At 43.6% G+C, this 22,564-nt stretch overlaps 1 protein-coding gene across 1 annotated transcript in view; it reads left to right on the top strand.

The window, feature by feature from the left end:
* LOC310779227 (NLR family CARD domain-containing protein 3-like) overlaps positions 1-22,564 on the top strand; it is a 75,148-nt gene that overhangs the window by 25,692 nt on the left and 26,892 nt on the right. Inside the window, exons 2-5 of the mRNA XM_083639735.1 lie at positions 11,362-11,440; positions 13,471-13,693; positions 13,980-15,783; positions 15,897-16,070. Coding sequence (XP_083495861.1) covers positions 11,438-11,440; positions 13,471-13,693; positions 13,980-15,783; positions 15,897-16,070 — 2,204 coding nt within the window. The 5' untranslated portion in view covers positions 11,362-11,437. The remainder of the gene's footprint in view (positions 1-11,361; positions 11,441-13,470; positions 13,694-13,979; positions 15,784-15,896; positions 16,071-22,564) is intronic.

The following is a 22,564-nucleotide window of genomic DNA, read 5'->3' as shown; positions in this document are numbered from 1 at the left end:
CTACCCAAATGGCTGGGCTTCACGTGGCAATGGTGCAAAGGGTTGTTGGCCAGCCTTAACTTTACTTTTGCGACATATCAAACATTTTTCTATAAATTTATTTGTGGTTTGTCTACCTCTTACAAGCCAATACCTTTCTCTGACTTGGGTCAAAGTGTCCTGTAAACCAGAGTGCATGACGTCATCATGGGACCTTTTTATCAACAACTCTGAGAACTTGTCCTCTGATGGCAGAATCCACGGATGTTTTTGGCCATAAGCCCAGTTTGCTTTTTGCAGCCTGCCTCCGACTCGCATGATTTTTTCTTCATCCAAAAAGGGTTTCAAGGTGAGAATTTTTGATGTTCTATCCAATTCCCCTTTTGTTTCCAGTCGTCTCATTTCCTTGGAGAAACATTTCATTTGTGTCAGCCTAATCCAGTATTTCTCTGCTGCTTCAATCTCCTGAGCGCAGAGCTCTCCTCGTTGTTTTTCTGTGTTGCGCAAATTGTACACAAATCTCTTTGCCCATGCAGTTACTCTAAGCAACTTGTTTAAACTGCTATAATTGTTCATTGTTAGAATGGGCTCAATTACTAAACAAACATCCTCTCCATCTTCTGTTATTTGATTTTGAGTGATACACTCACCAGTTGGTAGAGGCGTGTTCATTTCTTCTGCAAATGTTACGTCGGCTGATTTTAACCAACTCGGTCCATTCCACCACAGCTTGTCATTTGCACCCCAATGGTGGAACCAGCTGCCACCTTCGGTCAGGACTGCTGAATCACTGCCAATCTTTCGGAAAAGACTAAAGACTCACCTTTTCAGGCTCCACCTGGGCCCTTCTTGATCTAACTTCTTTCTCTCTCTTCTTTCTCTCTCTTTATTAAAAAAAAAAAATCCTAAACTAAAACTCGTACCACTGTTCCTTCAGGATTTGTAGTTGTCATAGACTGTGCTCCATAGTTGATTGCTCTATTGCTGACAAAAAGTGTGTTATTGTAAGTCGCTTTGGATAAAAGCGTCTGCCAAATGACGTAATGCAAGTGTCTCTGAACTGAGTCCACGGGTTCCGTGATCTGCAGGATTTTCTATTCCCTTGCAATGTCTCCAGTTCTCTGGCAGTGTGAGACTCTGAATCTCCGCTACTCTGTTAGCCACAAACGGCTTCCACTGCTTTGCTGTGCTCTTGATCCAATGAATGGTGATCATCGAATCAGTCCAGAAATGACACTTTACATTGTTCAGATCCAAGATCTTGCTCAGATAATTACCAAGTCTGGCACCGATGAGGGCTCCCAACAGTTCCAGTCGGGGCAAAGTCACTCTTTTTAGTGGAGCCACTTTAGTTTCGGCAGAGATTAAACTCACAGTGCCTGTTCCATCTGGTTTGGTTGTGCGTAAATACGCAGCGGCACAGTAGGCTCGTTCACTAGCGTCACAAAACACATGAATTTCTTGCATTTCTTGGGAATCTTCATTTTGATCAAACTGTTTGTCATAACGTCTGTTGATGGACACTTCACTCACATTTTGCAATTCCTCGCACCACTCTTTCCAACAAGCTCTTCATCCCAGTCCAAGCCTCTTTCCCACATTTCTTGAAACATGATTTTTGCTCTGATAATAAATGGAGACAAGAAGCCAATGGGATCAAATATTCTTGATACTGTTTGGAGCACTCCTCTTTTTGTGAGTTGTTTGTCCTTCACGTGATTTATCACATCAGTCATTTCAAATACGAAATCATCCGTTTCACTTTTCCAGACGAGGCCTAGAACTTTTAATGGAGTGGAATCCTTCACCTTTTCTTGTCGTTCCTGTGACCATTCTTGTTGTAGTTCAGGACTGTTTGTTTTCCACTTACAAAGATCCATTCCCGCACTCGCCAATATTTCCCTGGCCTTTACGCACAGCTCCGCTGCTGCTTCACTGTTGTCGGCTCCACTTATAAAATCATCAACATAAAGACTTTCTCTTAATGTTTGTACAATTTTGGAATTTTCTTCTTCATGCTGTTTTAGATGGTGTCGTACAGTAGCCGCCAGCAGAAAGGGGCTTGATGACACTCCAAACGGGACTCTTGTCATCCTGAGTGTTTTTACCTTGATCTCCGTTTGTGACATCAGCTTGTCATCTGTCCATAGAAATCGCAGTGCCTCTCTGTCACCTTTGTCCAGGGAGATTTGCAGAAAGGCTGACTTAATATCTGCCATTAAAGCTATTGGATATTTTCTGAATTTAATCAGGACGCTCAAAAGGTCAGGATTTAAATTGGGACCTATAAGTAGACACTCGTTTAATGAGCAGCTATTTTTTTCATGAGAGGAGGCATCAAATACAACTCTTAATTTCGTTGTAGCTCTTTCTTCCTTTATGACTGGATGATGTGGTAAATAATACACTGGGCCGTTTGTCTCATTATCATTTACCATTTCCACTATGTCTTCTTTTAAATAGTTTTGAATAACTTCATCATACCTGTCAAAAAGAGTTGGGTTATTTTTTAGCCTTCTCATTAGATTATCAAATCTGTTTTTTGCTGTAATAATAATTTGGAGATATAGATACATGCTGATTTTTCCAGGGCAGTCGGACTTCATATCTGCCGTCAGCAAACTTCACAGTTTCTTCAAATCTTTTCAGAGCTGTTTCGTCTCGGGATGTAATTCTTCTTTACATATTCCGAGTGATTCTAATTCCCAGAAGCTGCGCAACTGGTTGGAGAGTGCTTGATCTTGCTCAACACAGACGTGCAGCGATTCAACGTCAACAGCTTCGGTGACAATGTTCAGTGTGGTGACCTCTCCTTGCACCAACCATCCAAACACACTTTCTAGTGCGACTAGTCCATTTTCCAGTTTTTCAATTTTGCCAGTGACAATTTTCCAGTACTGGTCTCCTCCAATTAGGACTCCCAGTTCTTCTGACTCCATTCCTCTCACATGAACATCTGCAACAGGCATGCCTTTGGACTCCAAATCCTTTCTTATCGATTCACTTGCCATTTTAATGATTGAAGAGCTCACTTTGGGCGTCTCAAGTAGCTGAACTTCGATATTCTGATTATTTCTGAGGTTCCTTAAACGCACCTTCACTTACTTGCAGGTCATTCTTTGGGGGGTTTTGGAGCCAAATACAAACACATTCAGTGTTTCTTTACCTATCACTGGCAGGTTAAGTGCTCTGGAGATGTCTTCTCGAATAAAACTCCGTGAGCTACCTCCATCTAAAAGACATCTAGCCACCTGACTTTGAGTGGGCGTGTCTATCCAAACGGTAGCTGTCTGGAGTAATACTGTACTGCTCATAGAATTACTGGGAGCTGCGCTTGCGATCACTGTGTCTGTAGGGGGATTTCGGGCAGTCTGCTGTGCATTTTCCTGTCTCCCTTCTGTGTGTGATCCTTGTTGACTGGCTAATTGAGGGCAGACTACTTTGTGGTGTCTACGTCCACATTCTTCACCTTAAATTTCCTGCGTCTTGCAATTGTGCGCTATATTATATGTCGGCTTCCCAAACACGCAAAACACTTGCCTTCTTTTCTTAGTTTTTCTCTCCTCAGTTCAAGAGTCAATTCTGTACAGTTCTTAGATCTATGATGGTTTCCTCCACAGAATATGCACTTCGGCTCATCTCTGACGCTGGCAGCGTAAAATGAGGCTGTAGAGGCTGGGTAAGATCTCCTTTTTTCCGGTACTCTTTTCTCCACATAGGATTTTTCCCATTGCTTTTCTTTACCGGGTTGTTGCACACTTTGGGTGAGATTGGCTGTCCTTTCACGACTTTCAACTTCCTTTTGAAAATACATCATCAGGTCTTTTACACAGCTGGACGTGTGTTCTTCTTGTTCACTACTGTTTTGACGGGTGAACTGCAAAGCCATTTCTTCTGGTATAATTTTCATGAGGATTGGGCAGAGCAAGTTGCCATAAGTGTCTGAGACTACTCCCATTGAGTCTAAGCTGCGCACTTGAATCTCGATGTCATCATATAGTCTGCGTAAAGCTGCTACATCACAGGCCCTTTTAACTGGAGTCAGATTTAACCGTTTGTTCATATGTGCATTTATAATAAGATCTTTACGCCCAAATCGGCTGAGAAGCATCTTTTTTGCATTGTCATAATTTTCGTCTGATAACGCAAGTCCCGCAACTACATTAGCTGCTGTGCCATATAGAAATTATTTCAAATATGTAAATTGATCAGACTTGGTTAGACTTGCATTATTGTCAACAGCCATCTCAAACTGGCTCCAGAAACTTTGCTATTGGCTGACATCTCCAGAAAACTTCTCAATGACTAGTTTAGGCAACTTGACTGCTTGTCTTCTCACCTCACTGTTTGAATGTCGAGAGGAAGTGGTTGAAGTTGTGCTCTCCTTGTCCTCCGCATTTTTCCTTAGGATGCGCTTTATCCTGGTTTTTCTCCATGTAATTCCGTCCAGGTATTCAAAGGTTGTGGTGATCTCCTCTTCCAAATCATCCACTTGTGTTTCCGCTTCAATTTCACGGTCACTTTCCAGTAAAGTTGCCTCTCTCACCGTCAGTTGTTCCAGGTATTCTTCCAACAGATCCGTGCTGGGATTTTCTTTACCAACCTCCTGATCTTGTTTGTTGTTTAAGAGTCTTGTCGTAGCAGTTCGTACTGCTCCCCTTAATTTCTTCTGTCTTTGCAGGTTCGACATTGTTGATTTGTCCTGGTATCCACGTCTTCAACTTTCATTAATCCTTTTTTGTCTTTGATTCTTCTCGGGTTTTCGGCACCAAATGTGAAGTGCGGATATTAAGAGGAGTCGGATCTTGCATATAAAACATTGTTTCTTTTATTTCCTATTAGTTTACAATTCTAAAATTAGGGGAAAAGGGAGGTGGAACAAAGTTCATGTGTGGCGAGTGTCTTTCTCTCAAGTGGCATCCGCCAGGTGCTGTGAATCAGGCCATTATGAGCCCTGACACACTGATGTCCCAGCTGCGCGCAGCCACGGCGCTGTCCAAGGTGCTGAAAGTGACAGCAGGTTAATTTGACAATCAAAACTGTAACACCAACCAGCCTAATGCACACTTCACATCATTTGCCCAAGCGCTTCCATATTGCGCTCCATTCCGTTACTGTATGTTAAACATATGTCTTATTCCTTACTGATTTATATATCGCTTTCTTTGTCCCAACCGGGGGAGATCTGGCGACTTTAGAGCTCAAAACTAATCTCCAATGAGGCTATAGCTGTTATCATGTGCAAACCTCCTTTTAACGCATAGCTTGAATAGCCACTGCTAACTAGCCTTCCATGAAACAAGAGAGCCTCACAGCCAACATCTCTCTGGAGACAACTCTCCTCTCTGGAGACAACTCTCCTTATGCTTTTCTTAGTTAGCGCTATTTATCTCTCTCTCAGTAGGCTTACACAATACGAAGCAGATTACCTGTTGCATCAATAATATAGTAGTTACCAAACTCAGCTAACTTATAACGTCACCATATTCACAATAACAAACCACATAGCGTCTCTTTAGCCCTTCACGGTATTTTCTCTTAACTCATTGAGTGCCATGGACGTCTTTCGACGTCCAATTAAATAGTGACGTAGAGTGCCAAGCACGTCTTTCGACGTCCAATGCGTTTTTGACGGTGGGACGTCGATCAAAGCCTTCCGCATCTCCTGTACAACTATTGTAGCTATTGGAGGTCTATAACCTATTTTACAGAACCCTTAGGTGGCGACAGTGCTCTCCAGGTTAACAGAAAGGCAGAGAAAAACAGAGAATAAGTCGTTGGGGAAACGGAAATCGCATCGCATCCATATGCATCGATATGCATGAAGCGTTTTAACGTTAGATGTGCCTGCAGCAGCCAATCTGCTCCCACAATTGAGCTCCTCCATGTCCGCTGCGACAGCCCATCCGCATGATCAGCCGTGGAGTTGTTATTATTCTCAACTGGAAGCCGGTGACAAACACACGCGGAACGCTGTAAAAAAGCTGGATGTCGCGCACCCTTCACTGTGCACAGCAAACTCAGCAGAGAGACACTCCCATACGGAGGAGGAGTGTGCAGTTGAGGGGTGGGAGGGGGGGGGGGGCACGCAGAGCAGCACACAACACCCAGACAGACCCAGACAGCAGGACAGGATTGGCAAACGCAAGCCAGAATATCCGATGCCCACCAGCAGCAAATCAAGACCAGCAAGAAGCTGCAACCAGCAGCGCACGCAGGGGCCAGCGCTGCTGGTTGCAGCTAAAAATATTATTCTGCCAAACAAAATTCCCTGGCCTTCACTGTTTTATTGAAGGAAATTATTTTTGAGGTGTGACTACATCAGAAAATTAGCTTCAGAGTCAGTGATGTGTTTGAAATGTTTAATTTCACAAAAGGGCCATTATCTCAGCTTCTAGAAAAAAACGGCTCTTTTTGGTTAAATCAAGCTATCTTCTCCGGCTGATAACTAAAGAACGGAAAATGATATCAATAAACCTGTTTTTGCTGATGATAGAAAAGAGTCTCATCGTTCTTTTTGCGTGTTCAGTGTTTACATAGTAATATCACACAATATTCTGTGGGCCTCGAGAAATCACTGAAAAAAGCTCTGAAACTCTGGCACTGGGAGCGTCCGTTCTCCAAAAGTGGCTGGCACTCAATGAGTTAATACTCCTAATTCGGCAACTAGCCAATTATTGGGCACATTTAACACACAACAACTTAGACTTTTGCCTCTGCAATAATCAAATGACTACTTGCCTTTGGTTGAAGTCCGTTTCTTGTTGGCTTCTGTCCCGTGTATTTGTTGTTGATCTGCGCGCTCCACAGGAAAATCAGTCCGACAAGAAACAAAAGTCAACTCGACTATATCACTACTTCCCCCCTCGACCCAAGGTTTCAAGTACCAAACTGTGCTGAGGAGTTCCGTTTAACCCTTAAATAAGTCAATTTACTAGAGAGTAAGTTGTAACAAGGTTTATTTACAGACACAAAAGTTCAAGAACCGATCCGGGCCACAGCAGCTGTTATCCCTGCTTCCTTGAGCTGGCAAATGACCAACAACAATACTGCCCTGCAAATCCAAACCGCAGTAACTACAATTTTGGTAAAAATTGAGTTATTAATGAAATTGAGAATTAAATCTGTTTTATCATGTGACACATTTTCTAAGTTCAGTCTTGCTCTATATTATACTCTGTATACTATATACAGAGTACCAAAACTGCAGTAACTACGCTTACTGCAGTTTGATTTGGTGTCCCAGGGCTTCAGCTGGACTTAAAGGCCCATTCCGTCGGTTCTGGCGAGAAATAAATGTGCACAGAGTGTTTTTTATTGGCAATAAGTGAATGCGCCTTGACGTAACTTAAAAATGGCGACCAGGGGCGTTTCTCTCCGACCAGCCGTTCAGAAGATACATGGAAAACCGCAGTTTCGAAGGGGTTAGCATTTCCCGCCGCAGCTAGAGGATGTGACATCTCACGCGTTCACGAGCCTCCCTCTTGTCCTGGCTCCGGCGTAAACGAAGAAGACGGCTAACAGGAAATGGCTAACGTTACGTTCGTCGCTAGCTGCTAGCAAAATGAAACAACAACACAGTCCAGAAAAAGTCCACACTAAATAAATAAATAAATATTTGAAGCCTGTCTGGCCAGACAGCAGCAATGTGACCGACATCGGGGGGAAACTAGAGTCAGGACTGTGTTTTCGGTTCATGAAGGAAACTTGCTGCTTGTAGCTACTGTAATGTGGTTTTGACCAGATAACGTTAGCTGCTTGCTAATGGATTTTCAAGATTCAAGATTTTTACTGTCACTCCGTAGTACAAGTATCTGGCCACCTGGTCAGACACTCTGCTAACATTACCGTCTTGTGTGAAGTAATGCAACCCTAACGTTACTACCGTTATGCTTATGGTCATGGAACATTATTGTTTTTGCAGTTAGCTGTGGTGGTGAGTGCCTATTAGAACCATAACGTTAGCTTGATGCTAATAGATTTAGCTATATTTATAGAAATTACCACCAGCCCCACTAATAACGTTACTGTCTTGTGTTGATAATGAATCTAACAGTCGGAAATATGCCTAACATTAGCCTACTGTCTGTTATGCTTACGGTACATTGTTTGACTGTTCAGTTTGGTCAACTCCAGGCATTACACGGTACCGTACATACAGGGGGAGCAGGCTATTTCCTGGCTTGTGCTAACGTGAGTATCCACTTCCCCGCAGCCAGCAGGCTCTGACTGCAGTTAGCTGCAGTGGGACTGCACATAGTAACGTTAGCTTGATGCTAATCGCGGCTAACTAATATTAATTTACATTTATAGAAATTACCACCAGCCCCACTAATAACATTACCGTCTTGTGTGGATAATGAATTTAACAGTCGTAAATATGCCTAACGTTACTGTTATGCTTATGAAATATTGTTTGATTGTTCACTTTGGTCAACTCCGGGCATTACACGGTACCGTACATACAGGGGGAGCAGGCTATTTCCTGGCTTGTGCTAACGTGAGTATCCACTTCCCCGCAGCCAGCAGGCTCTGACTGCAGTTAGCTGCAGTGGGACTGCACATAGTAACGTTAGCTTGATGCTAATCGCGGCTAACTAATATTAATTTACATTTATAGAAATTACCACCAGCCCCACTAATAACATTACCGTCTTGTGTGGATAATGAATTTAACAGTCGTAAATATGCCTAACGTTACTGTTATGCTTATGAAACATTGTTTGATTGTTCACTTTGGTCAACTCCAGGCATTACACGGTACCGTACATACAGGGGGAGCAGGCTATTTCCTGGCTTGTGCTAACGTGAGTATCCACTTCCCCGCAGCCAACGCAAGCCAAAACACGGCCAAACATGCCACAATAACATCCCCTAATTCATCCAGAATCCTTCCTGGGCATCTCGAGGCTGATCTGACCGATAAATTGTCCAGGTTGCCGTTTTCAAGTGACTTTTATGAGTTAACGTTACAAAGCAACCAACAGCTCTGCTGTTGCCAGGCAACTGCTTGTGCGCGTGCGAGTATGGTGCCCGCCCGTCAGCTCGTTCACACGCTGCCTGCAGTTACACTAACGGCCACCGGCATCAGTAATAGTGACAATTGACGGAATGGGCCTTTAACTCATTCACCGCCAATGACGTCTTTGACGTGTTATCAGAAATAGCCCTCCCCGCCAATGACGTGTTTGACGTGTTTTTGTTTTTATTACTGTAGGGCGTAGTTCAAACACTTCCACAGCCTCTGACATAGTATCAGGTCCCATAGCATCTAAGACAACACGTGAACAAACACATAACGCAGCTGTTGTTTTGAAATTGAGCAAGAGGAAAAGCAGAAAACGGGTAACGCTTCCTTGTGCAGACAGGAGAAACACCATTGAAACGCGCTTCGGCGCGCTGCACGAGCTGGAGTCGCCTTCCTCTGTGCCAGCCGGGAGAAAACGGGAGAAAGTAATCAAGAGATGTGTTTGATCATCGGAGGAATGAGGAAATGATCGATCAGTTTGCGAGGGCGGTGAGGACGTGTTGAATAGCCGAGGGGAAAACGGGAACGATCAGATAGCAGGGAGGATATGACAGGGAGACATGGACGAGGACTGGTGGACCAGAACAAAACAAAATAAACACACAAGGCAGAAGCGGCAGTCACAGCAGCCCGCTGTCCTTTCTCAAGAGCTATTCAGTTGGTTCATGAAATCGCTGGGCTGCGTGCCCTCCAGTGTTGCTCCTGGCCAATCCCAGCGCCACAGGGCGTGGTTATTGCTTATCCTATGTGGGGTTAGAAATCTAAAAGGGGGATCGTGTGTGTGTGTGTGTGTGTGTGTGTGTGTGTCTGTCTGTCTGTCTGTCTGTCTGTCTGTCTGTCTGTCTGTCTGCACACTCACTCACACCGAGTAAACTGTATTGTTGAATGTAAAAAAAAAAGCACTTTATGTGTGTGTATATATATATATATATATATATTTTTTTTTTTGTCATTTGTGTCCTAATATTTACATGTCTGATGTCAATACAGTTCAAAATAAAATAATTGAGAGTGAGTTCTGCCTGAGATTGTGCCCTTTTACAAAAATTGCCTTTTCTCCTGTTTATTTTCTCAGGGAGACCTTTTGGGGGAAAACAGGGTGTATATAAATGGCTATAAGTAGAGTACAGAACATCCTAAAAGCTCACTTTTTTTTTCCTGGTGAACCCAGAGACGTACATCTTCATTTTGAGGTATTGCAAATCACTCTGGTGCTAATAGATAATTTACTGTGGGTCTTGAAAGATGACCAACAATTATGAAAATCTTTGGCCTGTGCTAAATATTGGCAGTCCTAAACTGGCGGTGAATGAGTTAAACAGAGATAGTTAATGTGGTTCGCATTGGTTTTTGCTTGGATTTTGTAGTTACTGCAATTTTCCTGCTCTTTCCATAACAAAGCCCAACATATCAATCACTCATAATGCCACAATCCTGGGGGGAAATAATAGTGGAATTTGCTTTGAAATGCAAAGATTCAATACATGTTAAGGAAATATAAGCCTATAGTAACTTTTCTGCTTCCTGAAGGCTTCAGTGCTTGTACACCTCTCACATCATGATAATCGCCAAGGCATAATGTTTGTTCTTCTCACTGTAGTTAACTGTAGTTATACAATCCAATCAGGATTCCCTGAATTTCTCTGTTACTCATCTACAGTATTTAAACATGTAAACAATAAAACATTTAAATAGGTATATATAATGTGGTATCGAAATCAAAACAGATTCCGATTTTCTCATGAAAAACAAGACAGGAAAAGGACACTAGATTGTAGTTACTGCACTTTGGATTTGTAATACCTATATATATCTGTTTAAGTTAATGCACAGAGTGCAGTATCTGCATTTTTGGGGTCATAGGTCAAGTAATTGATCATGTTTTTTGCCATAAAAAACACTTAATGTATACATATTTAATAAGCACATTATCACTTTTCAACCTATAACTCATTTGGCTGGACAGTCAAAACACTGTAAATGCATTTTTCTCAGTTTCATTGTTAGAGTAGTTACTGCGGTTAGGATTTGTAGGGCAGAATAGGCTGAGCAAGCTTTTCTCACCTCTGACATATGGTTCATCCCATACGCTGTGCCTGCAGTGCACAGCGCCTCCTAACTCTTGGAGTAGTAATAACAGGCATTTAGGCTTAATTTTGACATCGAATCAGTTATCGGCCAGGAAGAGCAGATATTTATCGGTTATCGTATCGGCTGAAAAAAATCCATATTGTGCATCCCTAATTTACAGTGGACTTCACTGTGTGTGTGTGTGTGTGTGTGTGTGTGTGTGTGTGTGTGTGTGTGTGTGTGTGTGTGTGTGACATTATATAACCTAATCATGTGTTCTCCAGAGTCCACCAGGGGAGGCCAGAGGTTCCCAGTGGTCAGTCTGTCCATGAGCTTCAAACAGACCTGGACTCAATATTTATGGTGCGTAAATGTACAACACATTTTACTACAGCTACTGAAATACAAAACAACAACTGAGGCCTGTACTACAAAGCAAGATTTAGGTTGATCCTGATAAGTTTGGGTTTAAACCTGGTTTAGCCGTACTACAAAGCAAGTTAACTTCTAACCTAGTTCAATGACCATGGCAACTCACGCTGCAAAGCTAACCTGGTCCCGACCAGGTTAGCTTCAGAGGATAAGATCAAAATCCATGACAGACCCATATAATCGGCTCTCTGGAGTCACTCACCATTCATATAAGATCGCCATATGAAACATAGATTGCAGTCAACTGAGAATAGAACAAGAAAAACATTCGTGGCTCTGTAGGCTACATAATTAAATTAAGCCTACTTACCACTTTATGTCTTAACAGCTGAACGATGCGTGGAGAAATATGATCACTATTAATCACCGCAGCGCATATCATAAACGGAGCCCCAAATGGAGTGAGGGTGATATTCTCCTACATGCCAGAAAAGCCTATACATATCATATAGATATGGGATAAATATGGGATAGCCCCAATACTAAATATGCAGGCTACTCTTGCATGTTTCAGCTGGAACTGTGTCCTGTAGGCTGTATGCCAATATATGAGCAAAAATAGGCTAGTTTTTATCAATGAAAACTATGCCCGCATCGTCTCAAATCAGTTCAGCAGTTTTCTCTTTTATATTAGGCTATCATTGTTTTATATATGAATTATTCGATCAGTGCAACCACACACATAATGAGTGATAAAGATCATTATGCATTGAGCATGCATTTCTAAATCTATGGTCTAAATAGGCTTACAGATTGTGGAAATTTATAGACAGATTACACATTTACATTACACTCGCTAAAAGCTGCTGTAGGAGACAGAAATCGCTGATCAAAGTAAATCAAATGACTGATGTGAATACAAGCGGCAGCTTTAGACAGTCCTTCACCAGATTATATCCAACGCGGATTTTCATTCTGACATAGGCTACATTAAATATCCGCTAAAAACTCTGATCACACTGCGCTTTCATTGAATGAGGAAATGGGTGTGCCTGCCCGTGGATCAACTCAGCTGTTCATAATGTGATTGGCTAGCACACCTCTTTCACGTGGACGCACGCCTGTGCACGAGCGAAAAACGTGTGCGTGCACAGGCAGATCCCAGATAAATCCAGCTTCAGTTATCGAGTAGAAAACCAGCGTCGTAGTATCGTTAAACTAGATAGCTTTGATCCTGTTCAGTCAAACCAGATCAAAGTGACAGATCGCGGATCTGTTAAGATAGCTTCGTAGTATAGGGCTCTGGTCTTATAACAGTCTGTTGTTGTTGTTGTTGTTGTTGCTGCTGCTGTGGTTTCTCCCCAAACCCTGTTCCATCAGGAGGTCTTTTGCCTCCTTCCTGGTCGTTATTGTAGATAAGAATTTGTTCTATAACGATGGCTTTACCGGTAATCAACCCACTTTGTATCATTAATAATCTCGGTAATATAAGCACATGGGCAGCCTTTATCTTCTCTCTCTGTTTTCCTCACGGAGAAAAATGCTCCTGCTCCTGTCTGCAGAAACTCGCCCCCGCCAGCTGCAAGTCATTAAGGATGGTTAAGGCTCTCAATGCAATTCTCCGCAGATGTGTGCATACTTAAAAAAATAAAATAAACAATAACAGCCACCCTCAGAGCAGATTCCACATCTCCAGCGGAACTTCCGCAGCTCCGTTGTGACGCGTTTTGATGTAAAACAAGTCTGAACGGAGCACTTTGCCAGGGCAGGAAATGGGAGATCTCCGTGAGCAAAACACAGGGAGAGGTAAACACTGCCCGTGTGCTTATATTACAGAGATTATTAATGATACAAAGTGGCTTGATTACCGGTAAAGCCATCCGTTAACTAACTTCTTGCCTGGTAAAATAAAAATTGATGGTTGATGATGTCTTCAAGCTGCACTCATAGACCAGTGGATCTGATGTTATTACAGTATTATTTTTTGTCAGAATGTTAATTCAAATCTTATTCTGTTGCAGCTGCTTGAGGAGAACATTGTCAGTTTTGCGAAGAAGGAGCTGAAGAGATTCCAGAGGGTTCTGAGTTCAGACTACCCAGAATACTTAGAGAGTCAGAGGTATGAGGCGGAGGTGGACAGTGAGGAGGAAGAGCAGAGGAGCAGCACAGAGGCTTTTCTAAACATCACACTGCTCTTCCTGAGGAGAATGAAGCAGGAGGAGCTGGCTGACTCTCTGCACAGCAGTAAGAGGCTTTAACAGTTTTAACATGATGGAGGGGGGAAGTGGTGGGAAAATGGTATATATGACATAGGTAAATATAGACATTTCTCAAGAAAGATAGATTCAATTCCAGATTGCAAAGTAATATGCACAATCCTCATGAATTATAAATCATCAGCTAAAATCATTGATTTATTCATGTCCACCAGGGATGAGCAGAATAGATGCCATGGCGTTAGGAAAAGTATGCATTCACAGATTAATATTTACACTTCTCATATTTACAGCAACATAATTTGTCCTTTCAGAAACTGTTGCTGCAGTGTGCCAACGTAATCACAAATCCAATCTGAAGGAGAAGTTTCAGTGTCTGTTTGAGGGGATTGCTAAAGCAGGAAACCCAACACTTCTGAATCAGATCTACACAGAGCATAACCTCACAGAGGGAGGGAGTGGAGAGGTCAATGATGAACATGAGGTCAGATTGATTGAAGCAGCATCCAGGAAACGAGTGAGACCGGAAACAACAATCAAAAGTGAAGACATCTTTAAACCTGTACCTGGAAGAGATGAACCAACCAGAACATTGATGACAAAGGGAGTGGCTGGCATTGGGAAAACAGTCTTAACACAGAAGTTCACTCTGGACTGGGCTGAAGACAAAACCAACCATGATATACAGTTCATATTTCCATTCACTTTCCGAGAGCTGAATCTGCTGGAGGGGAAAAAGTACAGTTTGGTGGAACTTCTTCATCACTTCTTTCCTGATACCAAAGACGCAGGAATCTGCAGATTTGACAAGTTCCAGGTTGTGTTCATCTTTGATGGTCTGGATGAGTGTCGACTTCCTCTAGACTTCCAGAACAACGAGATCCTGACTGATGTTCATGAGTCAGCCTCAGTGGACGTGCTGCTGACAAACCTCATCAAGAGGAAACTGCTTCCTGCTGCTCGCCTCTGGATGACCACGCGACCGGCAGCAGCCAATCAGATCCCTCCTGAGTGCATTGACATGGTAACAGAGGTGAGAGGCTTCACTGACTCACAGAAGGAGGTGTACTTCAGGAAGAGATTCAGAGATGAGAAGCAGGCCAGCAGAATCATCTCCCACATAAAGACTTCACGAAGCCTCCACATCATGTGCTACATCCCCATCTTCTGCTGGATCACTGCTAAGGTTCTGGAGTCTGTGTTTAAATCCAGAGAGAGAAGAGACATGCCCAAGACCCTGACTGAGATGTACATCCACTTCCTGCTGGTTCAGTCCAAACAGGCAGATGTCAAGTATCATGGGAGAGCTGACAAAGATCCAATCTGGAATTCAGAGAGCAGGGAGATGATTCTCTCTCTGGGAAAACTGGCTTTTGAGCAGCTAGAGAGAGGCAACCTGATCTTCTATGAAGCTGACCTGACACAGTGTGGCATTGATATCAGAGCAGCCTCAGTGTACTCAGGAGTGTTCACAGAGATCTTTAAAGAGGAGCGTGGGCTGAACGAGCACACGGTGTTCTGCTTTGTCCATCTGAGCATTCAGGAGTTTCTGGCTGCAGTTTATGTCTTTCTGTCCTTCATCAACACTGGTGTCAATCTACTGTCAGAAAGTGAATCAACATCCTGGTGGCCAACACTATCAAGAGACAAATCTAAACTGACGCCCCTCTACCAGAGTGCTGTGGACAAAGCCTTACAGAGTTCAAATGGACACCTGGACTTGTTCCTCCGCTTCCTCCTGGGTCTTTCGCTAGAGACCAATCAGACTCTCCTAAGAGGCCTGCTGACACAGACAGGAAGTAGCTCAGAGACCAATCAGAGAACAGTCCAGTACATCAAGAAGAAGATCGGAGAGAATCCCTCTCCAGAGAGAACCATCAATCTATTCCACTGTCTGAATGAGCTGAATGACCATTCTCTAGTGGAGGTGATCCAACAGCACCTGAGTTCAGGAAGTCTCCCCACAGCCAGATTATGCCCTGCTCAGTGGTCAGCTCTGGTCTTCATCTTACTGTCATCAGAAGAAGAGCTTGATGTGTTTGACCTGAAGAAATACTCTGCTACAGAGGAGGCTCTTCTGAGGCTGCTGCCGCTGGTCAAAGCCTCCAATAAATCTCTGTAGGTGCATGCATAACTTGATGTCTTCAATATGAATATATACAGATGCATATACATGCAATATACAGAAAAAACATTTTCAAACTTCTTGTTCATGGCTAATTCTTCCCCAGACTGAGTGGCTGTAAGCTGTCAAAGAGAAGCTGTGAAGCTCTGGCCTCAGTTCTCAGCTCCCAGTCCTCTAGTCTGAGAGAGCTGGACCTGAGTAACAACGAGTTGCAAGATCTAGGAGTGAAGCTGCTCTCTGCTGGACTGGAGAGTCCACACTGTAGACTGGAGAGTCTCAGGTCAGTATCCCTTAAACCCAGCACTGATCATCTGAGAAACATATGAAAACACAGTGTGCACCACACATGAGGCTTTGTTGTCACAAACTGCATGTAAATCCGAGAAAGCGAGAAAAGCTAGCAAGAGGGTTCCCCTGCAACGAAAATGTGCACACCTACTTCACACATACTTACATACATACTTACTAAATGACTTTAAAAATTACTGTTTCCCGTAACTTGTGAGTGATTTATATTTCATCACGTGGTCAGTACACAAGTCACAAGATGTACATGTGAGTGTTTCTGGCGCTGTTAGAATGTGTATTTTGGGCGACTGAACGGTGGTACCATAGACTGCCATTGTAGTGCTATCTGACTAACGTTTGCAGTGAGGACTGAGGAGTGAAACGTGCTTTCTAATGCACGCAGAGTGAAGTGAAGATGTTGGCGTATCCCTTTCATGTTATTTTTATTCGCGTTACAAACTTTCTTGGCAAGGGTCATTGAATGGATTATGCATTACGTCACGGTCAGGCACTGTCTGCAGTGTCTGGCAGGAGCAACCAGGGGAGAATACATTAACGTACTATCGGCAGACAAACACCTGTGGAGGATTTTCTCTATCCATGTATTTTTAAAACCAGGTGTTATACCAACATTTAGCCCTTCATATAGCCCCTGTGAATGACTTTCCATGAGTGCATTTCATTATTTCCTCTCAGTGCTGCCTCAGTTGTTGAAACCTTAAAAAACAGAAAGGACTTCTAATATTCTGTCAGACAGTGAGTAGCAGGGACGTGTCTAGGTTGTGAAGAGATTAGGTGCTGGTTACCCAATTTTAGCAGCAGAATTTGATGTCCTGGGGTGGTACGTCCGTGCATAATGACGCTTCTGCGCTGCGCAGCGCGGAGATTATGGTGCAATCAAGCGCAGCGAGTGTTTTAGCGCCTAAGGTGCTTTTCAAAGCTCTTAGAACAAAGTAATTGCGCGCTGCTGATGATAGTATAATGCCATCTATCCCCACCGGTGTCTTGTGGCCTTCAGCCCATTCTGTTTCCTGCAGAGCCTGTATGAGGCGGGTCAGTCCCCTCAGTCCCTCAAGGTGTATCTGGCCGCGATTTCCGCCTGCCATATGGAGATTGAGGGGAAGCCGGTGGGCAGTCTCCTGCTGATCATGCTGTCATGGTCTACCCACCACCTTTGTCAGGTTCTATAGCTTTGATTTGGCCAGCACACCCTTTGCGCACGCTGTGTTGTCGGCCGCTAGGCGGTAGTGCCTTAGTCACTCGTCGTGCCATCGGGATGCCATGTGCAAGAGCCACGGTCGCACGTCATGCTTCCTTGCAGCAAGGTGGGTCGGCAGCTCAATATCACCGAGTTTTAATTGAGTCCACTGTAAATCCTCCAATCTTTTCTTTTGTCTCCGCCGTTTACCCACTGCAAACACGTTTCTATTGTCCCACCCGTCAACAAAATAACCAGAATTGCATTAAAACTCAGATGTTTTTAACATGTATATGATGTGATGGTACCTGTTAGACTGTTAGAGAATGGAATTTCCACTCTTCATCCGCTAATATATAAACCAAATGAATCGAAACCAGGAGTCCAGGAAGATGTCTTATGAAAGTATTATGAGATAGGGATAAAATACAGTCAATAGGCCTACACCTATCCAAATTACGCATGGGGAAAATTACAGCATGCCTCACGCAAACTGTATTACAGGGACTGCAAGACGGAAATCTGGTTTGATTGATGTAACGCCCAGGCATTGCCAGGCCACACCTGTGAATAATTCTGGTGGTTAACACCGCCCAAATCCCGTTTGCGCCGTGCATAAATGATTTGGCACGCCTCTGATCTGCGCTTGTGCCCGTTGTTGTGATGAGTTATGCTCCCCCGCGAGTATTGCATCCTCACCATATTTTGGGGCTGTTTTAACTTAAAAACATTGTAAATGGTAAATGGCCTGCATTTATATAGCGCTTTCATCCAAAGCGCTTTACAAGCAGTAGGTACATTCACCCATTCATACACCGGTCTGGGGAGGGCTGAACAAAGGGCTGAACAAAAACCTAACCCAGGACCTAGAATGTGTGCAGCGGAGGTGCTGCCGTATTATGGGCCTACCAAGTGGAACGTTCCCCAGCCTGGCGGAGCGGAGAGATGAAGCCACCTCCAGAGAATTCAAGCGGATGCTGGAGGAGGAAGGGTCCAACCCCCTACTCGGAGCCCTCAAAACTCCACAGCACCAATATGGCCTGAGAACTACTAGATTGTTCACAGGGCCAATAAGTCACACAAAAAGACACCAGCAGTCCTTCTTACCAAGAGCTTCCAGGCTGTGCTCACATTGTCCATCCTTTTAGTTATCTCCTCCCTGTACTGTAGGCATTTTATTGTTATACTGTATATATTCTTGTCTGTTTTCTAACTTGTAAAAAAACATCTCATTTCATCTTGTGATGCAACAATGTTTTTTTTCTTTAATAAACTTGAAACTTAACCGATGGTGGCAAGCTGCCACGCAAGGTGCTGGCACACCACCAGGAGCAAGTTGGGGTTCAGTATCTTGCCCAAGGACACTTGGCCGGGAATCGAACCACTGACCTCTTTCATCCAAGGCGATTAGTGACGACCCGCTCTACCTCCTGAGCTACAGCCGCCCCATTTGCAATAATTTTAATGAAGGCGTGTGCACTTATCCAAATTGTCTTTTCCTGCACACTGCCCGCGCGGGATCCGCCCTCCAGGACAGTTCCCCCAAGAAAAGAAATTGTGTTCAAATTAAAAAAATCCCATCCATCCACCATTGATGTTCCAGCCCTGGCCCATGAACTGGCCTATCACCCTGATCACGTGTTCACTCACCTTTTACTGTCCGGCCTCTCTCAGGAAGTCAAAGTAGGCGTAATTTCTCTCCCCCCCAGGTAAAAAAATACATAATAATAATAATAATAATAATAATAATAATAATAATAATAATAATAATAATATTAACTCATTGAGTGCCAGCCACTTTTGGAGAACGGACGCTCCCAGTGCCAGAGTTTCAGAGCTTTTTTCAGTGATTTCTCGAGGCCCACAGAATATTGTGTGATATTACTATGTAAACACTGAACACGCAAAAAGAACGATGAGTCTCTTTTCTATCATCAGCAAAAACAGGTGTATTGATATAATTTTCCGTTCTTTAGTTATCAGCCGGAGAAGATAGCTTGATTTACCCAAAAAGAGCCGTTTTTTTCTAGAAGCTGAGATAATGACCCTTTTGTGAAATTAAACATTTCAAACACATCACTGACTCTGAAGCTAATTTTCTGATGTAGTCACACCTCAAAAATAATTTCCTTCAATAAAACAGTGAAGGCCAGGGAATTTTGTTTGGCAGAATAATATTTTTAGCTGCAACCACGCTGGCCCCTGCGTGCGCTGCTGGTTGCAGCTTCTTGCTGGTCTTGATTTGCTGCTGGTGGGCATCGGATATTCTGTCTTGCGTTTGCCAATCCTGTCCTGCTGTCTGGGTCTGTCTGGGTGTTGTGTGCTGCTCTGCGTCGTGCCCCCCCCCTCCCTCCCACCCCTCAACTGCACACTCCTTGTATGGGAGTGTCTCTGGTGGCTCTCTGCTGAGTTTGCTGTGCACAGTGAAGGGTGCGCGACATCCAGCTTTTTTACAGCGTTCCGCGTGTGTTTGTCACCGGCTCCTATGCTTCCAGTTGAGAATAATAACAACTCCACGGCTGATCATGCGGATGGGCTGTCGCAGCGGACATGGAGGAGCTCAATTGTGGGAGCAGATTGGCTGCTGCAGGCACATCTAACGTTAAAACGCTTCATGCATATCGATGCATACGGATGCGATGCGATTTCCGTTTCCCCAACGACTTATTCTCTGTTTTTCTCTGCCTTTCTGTTAACCTGGAGAGCACTGTCGCCACCTAAGGGTTCTGTAAAATAGACCTCCAATAGCTACAATAGTTGTACAGGAGATGCGGAAGGCTTTGATCAACGTCCCACCGTCAAAAAACGCATTGGACGTCGAAAGACGTCCTTGGCACTCTACGTCACTATTTAATTGGACGTCGAAAGACGTCCATGGCACTCAATGAGTTAAAAATACCATAAAAAAAAAAAAATATATATATATATATATATATATATATATATATATATATATATATATATATATATATATATTTTTTTTTATATATATATTTTTTATATATATATAATAAGCCCTGAAAGAGCCTGAAATAGTCAAACTCCCCAGCAGGGACTCATGTAAGGGATTTCTAATCGGCCTTTTGATTCTAAGCCCTTCCCGGTGTTCCGACCAAGCCCAGTAGGATCCCCACGTGCAGGTGTTCTATCAAGAAGCCCTTACAATTTAATCTTTCAACCCTCAACATGGCAACATTCCAAGCATACACAGTCTTATTCCTACCGACCTCTTTTCCCTCCATTAAAGAAACACTAGTCAATGCCATTTGTCTCATCAAGCTCACGCAGGTCATTGCGACCTGGGTCATTGCGACCACAAACATGCAGGTCATTGCTGACCTTTTTCTTTTGGGGGGTTGCCTCCCTTCAACAACTGGGCACTGGTCTACATCGGCCAATGCATCCTACATCCATCGAGAGCAAGCTGCTATACATATATTATCAGCACAAAGATTCCTCCTTCCATGATTATAGGAAGCATTAAAGCATTTTGTTGGTGGTGGTCCGCCCATGCACGGGCAATTTGCATTTAACCCCATAAGCATCCTTGCCATTGCTTAAACTCAGTCAGCCCACGTCCCGACAATTTACACAACCCTTTATCCCTGCATTTGCTTTAACATCAGTCAGCCCCGGTCCTGACAAATTATACAACCCACTATACCTGCATTTTGCTCAAACCTCAGTCAGCCCACATCTTGTCAAGTCAGCCCATGTCCTGACAAATTGCACAACCCATTATCCCTGCATTTGCTTAAACCCCAGTCAGCAACATGCCCTGACAAGTCAGCCCATGTTCTGACAATTTGCACAACCCATTATCCCTGCATTTTGCTTAAAATTCCAGTCAGCCCACGCCCTGACAAGTCAGCCCATGTCCTGACAATTTACTCAACCCATTATCCCTGCATTTTGCTCAAACCCCAGTCAGACCTCATTCTGTCAAGTCAGCTTATTTCCTGACAATCTTCACAAACTCATTATCCTGGCATTTGTATCATTCCCTGTCAGCCCACGTCCTGACAATTGCATACCCCGGTGAGCTCCATAACACCCTTTGGTATATGTTTTATCCCAGTTTAAAACGTCCATCTTTTGGGGGATTATCTATCCCATACAGCACTGACGCCCCCCTTCTCTCACATCAAGAGGAGCGTCATCATTTCAGGGAGTCATATGCCAGTCATATACGCTTAAACTGTTTATTGGTTCATAAATAAAGTATGATAATCTTTCCTACGACTCTCATGATTGAAGTGTTGTCTTGACTATATTTCAATCATGGAAGACTGACCTCTTCTACAGCATCATTTAATGAACCCCATGCTGTTCATGCCCCCTGTCATTTGGGGGTGTAACTCCCTGCTCAAGTGACGTCACTGATGATGTCACCATCACTGATGATGTCACCATTGCCAGCATCCTCAGCGGCTGTTCATCATCACTGGAGCAATAGTTTCGCCCCACCCCCTTCCCTGATCATCACCAATGTCATGGCTCCTGTAATCCCCATGGGGGGATTATCTATCCCATACAGCACTGACGCCCCCCCCTCACATCAAGAGGAGCGTCATCATTTCATGGAGTCATGCGCCACGCTTAAACTGTTTATTGGTTCAATAAAGTATGTTAATCTTTCCTACGAGTCTCTCATGATTGAAGTGAAGTTATGCCAAGCCAACAAGATCCTTAAAACCTACACGGGTGAACCGATAGTGCCTGTTGGTGTGGCATGAGTGAATGTACAGTACAACAACCAACTGTGTGATGAACAGTTACATCTGTGGTGAAGACAGGAGGACCAGCACACTGGGGATGTGATTGGCTATGGAGAATCTGCCTTGATTGGACAACCATAAAGTCTAATATCCAACTCCCCACACAACAGAAATTAGACGAAATTCTGTGAAAGGCTGCACCTGTATTCCAGGAAGGAATAGGAACACTTTGCCATTACTTAAACCGATGCAGGTTGCTAATGCTAGCAGTGCTTTAGATATACAGAATTACCATGGAAGCTACGCCGATGAAACCAGTGAAAGAAGACCCTGATAGACGTAAACGATGTATCCGCGGCTTGGAGGAACCTCATGCAAGACGTGCACTTATTCCAGAGTTAAAAGAAAGTGATGAGGTAAGTTGCTAACGTTACTGAGCTTATCGTTTGTCATACTAATCAGCGTTAGCTAACGATAGCTACAGCAGTATACAGCTAGTCTAATTTCCATTTCTGCTCAGCAACAATCAAGCTAGCATTCGGCTGTTTTGTTTACCACTCGGAACGATTG

Source organism: Poromitra crassiceps (assembly GCF_964638095.1).
Source record: "Poromitra crassiceps genome assembly, chromosome: 7".
NCBI lineage: Eukaryota > Metazoa > Chordata > Actinopteri > Beryciformes > Melamphaidae > Poromitra > Poromitra crassiceps.
The sequence above is the reverse complement of the archived record's forward strand: the minus strand, read 5'-3'. Positions and strand labels throughout refer to the sequence as shown.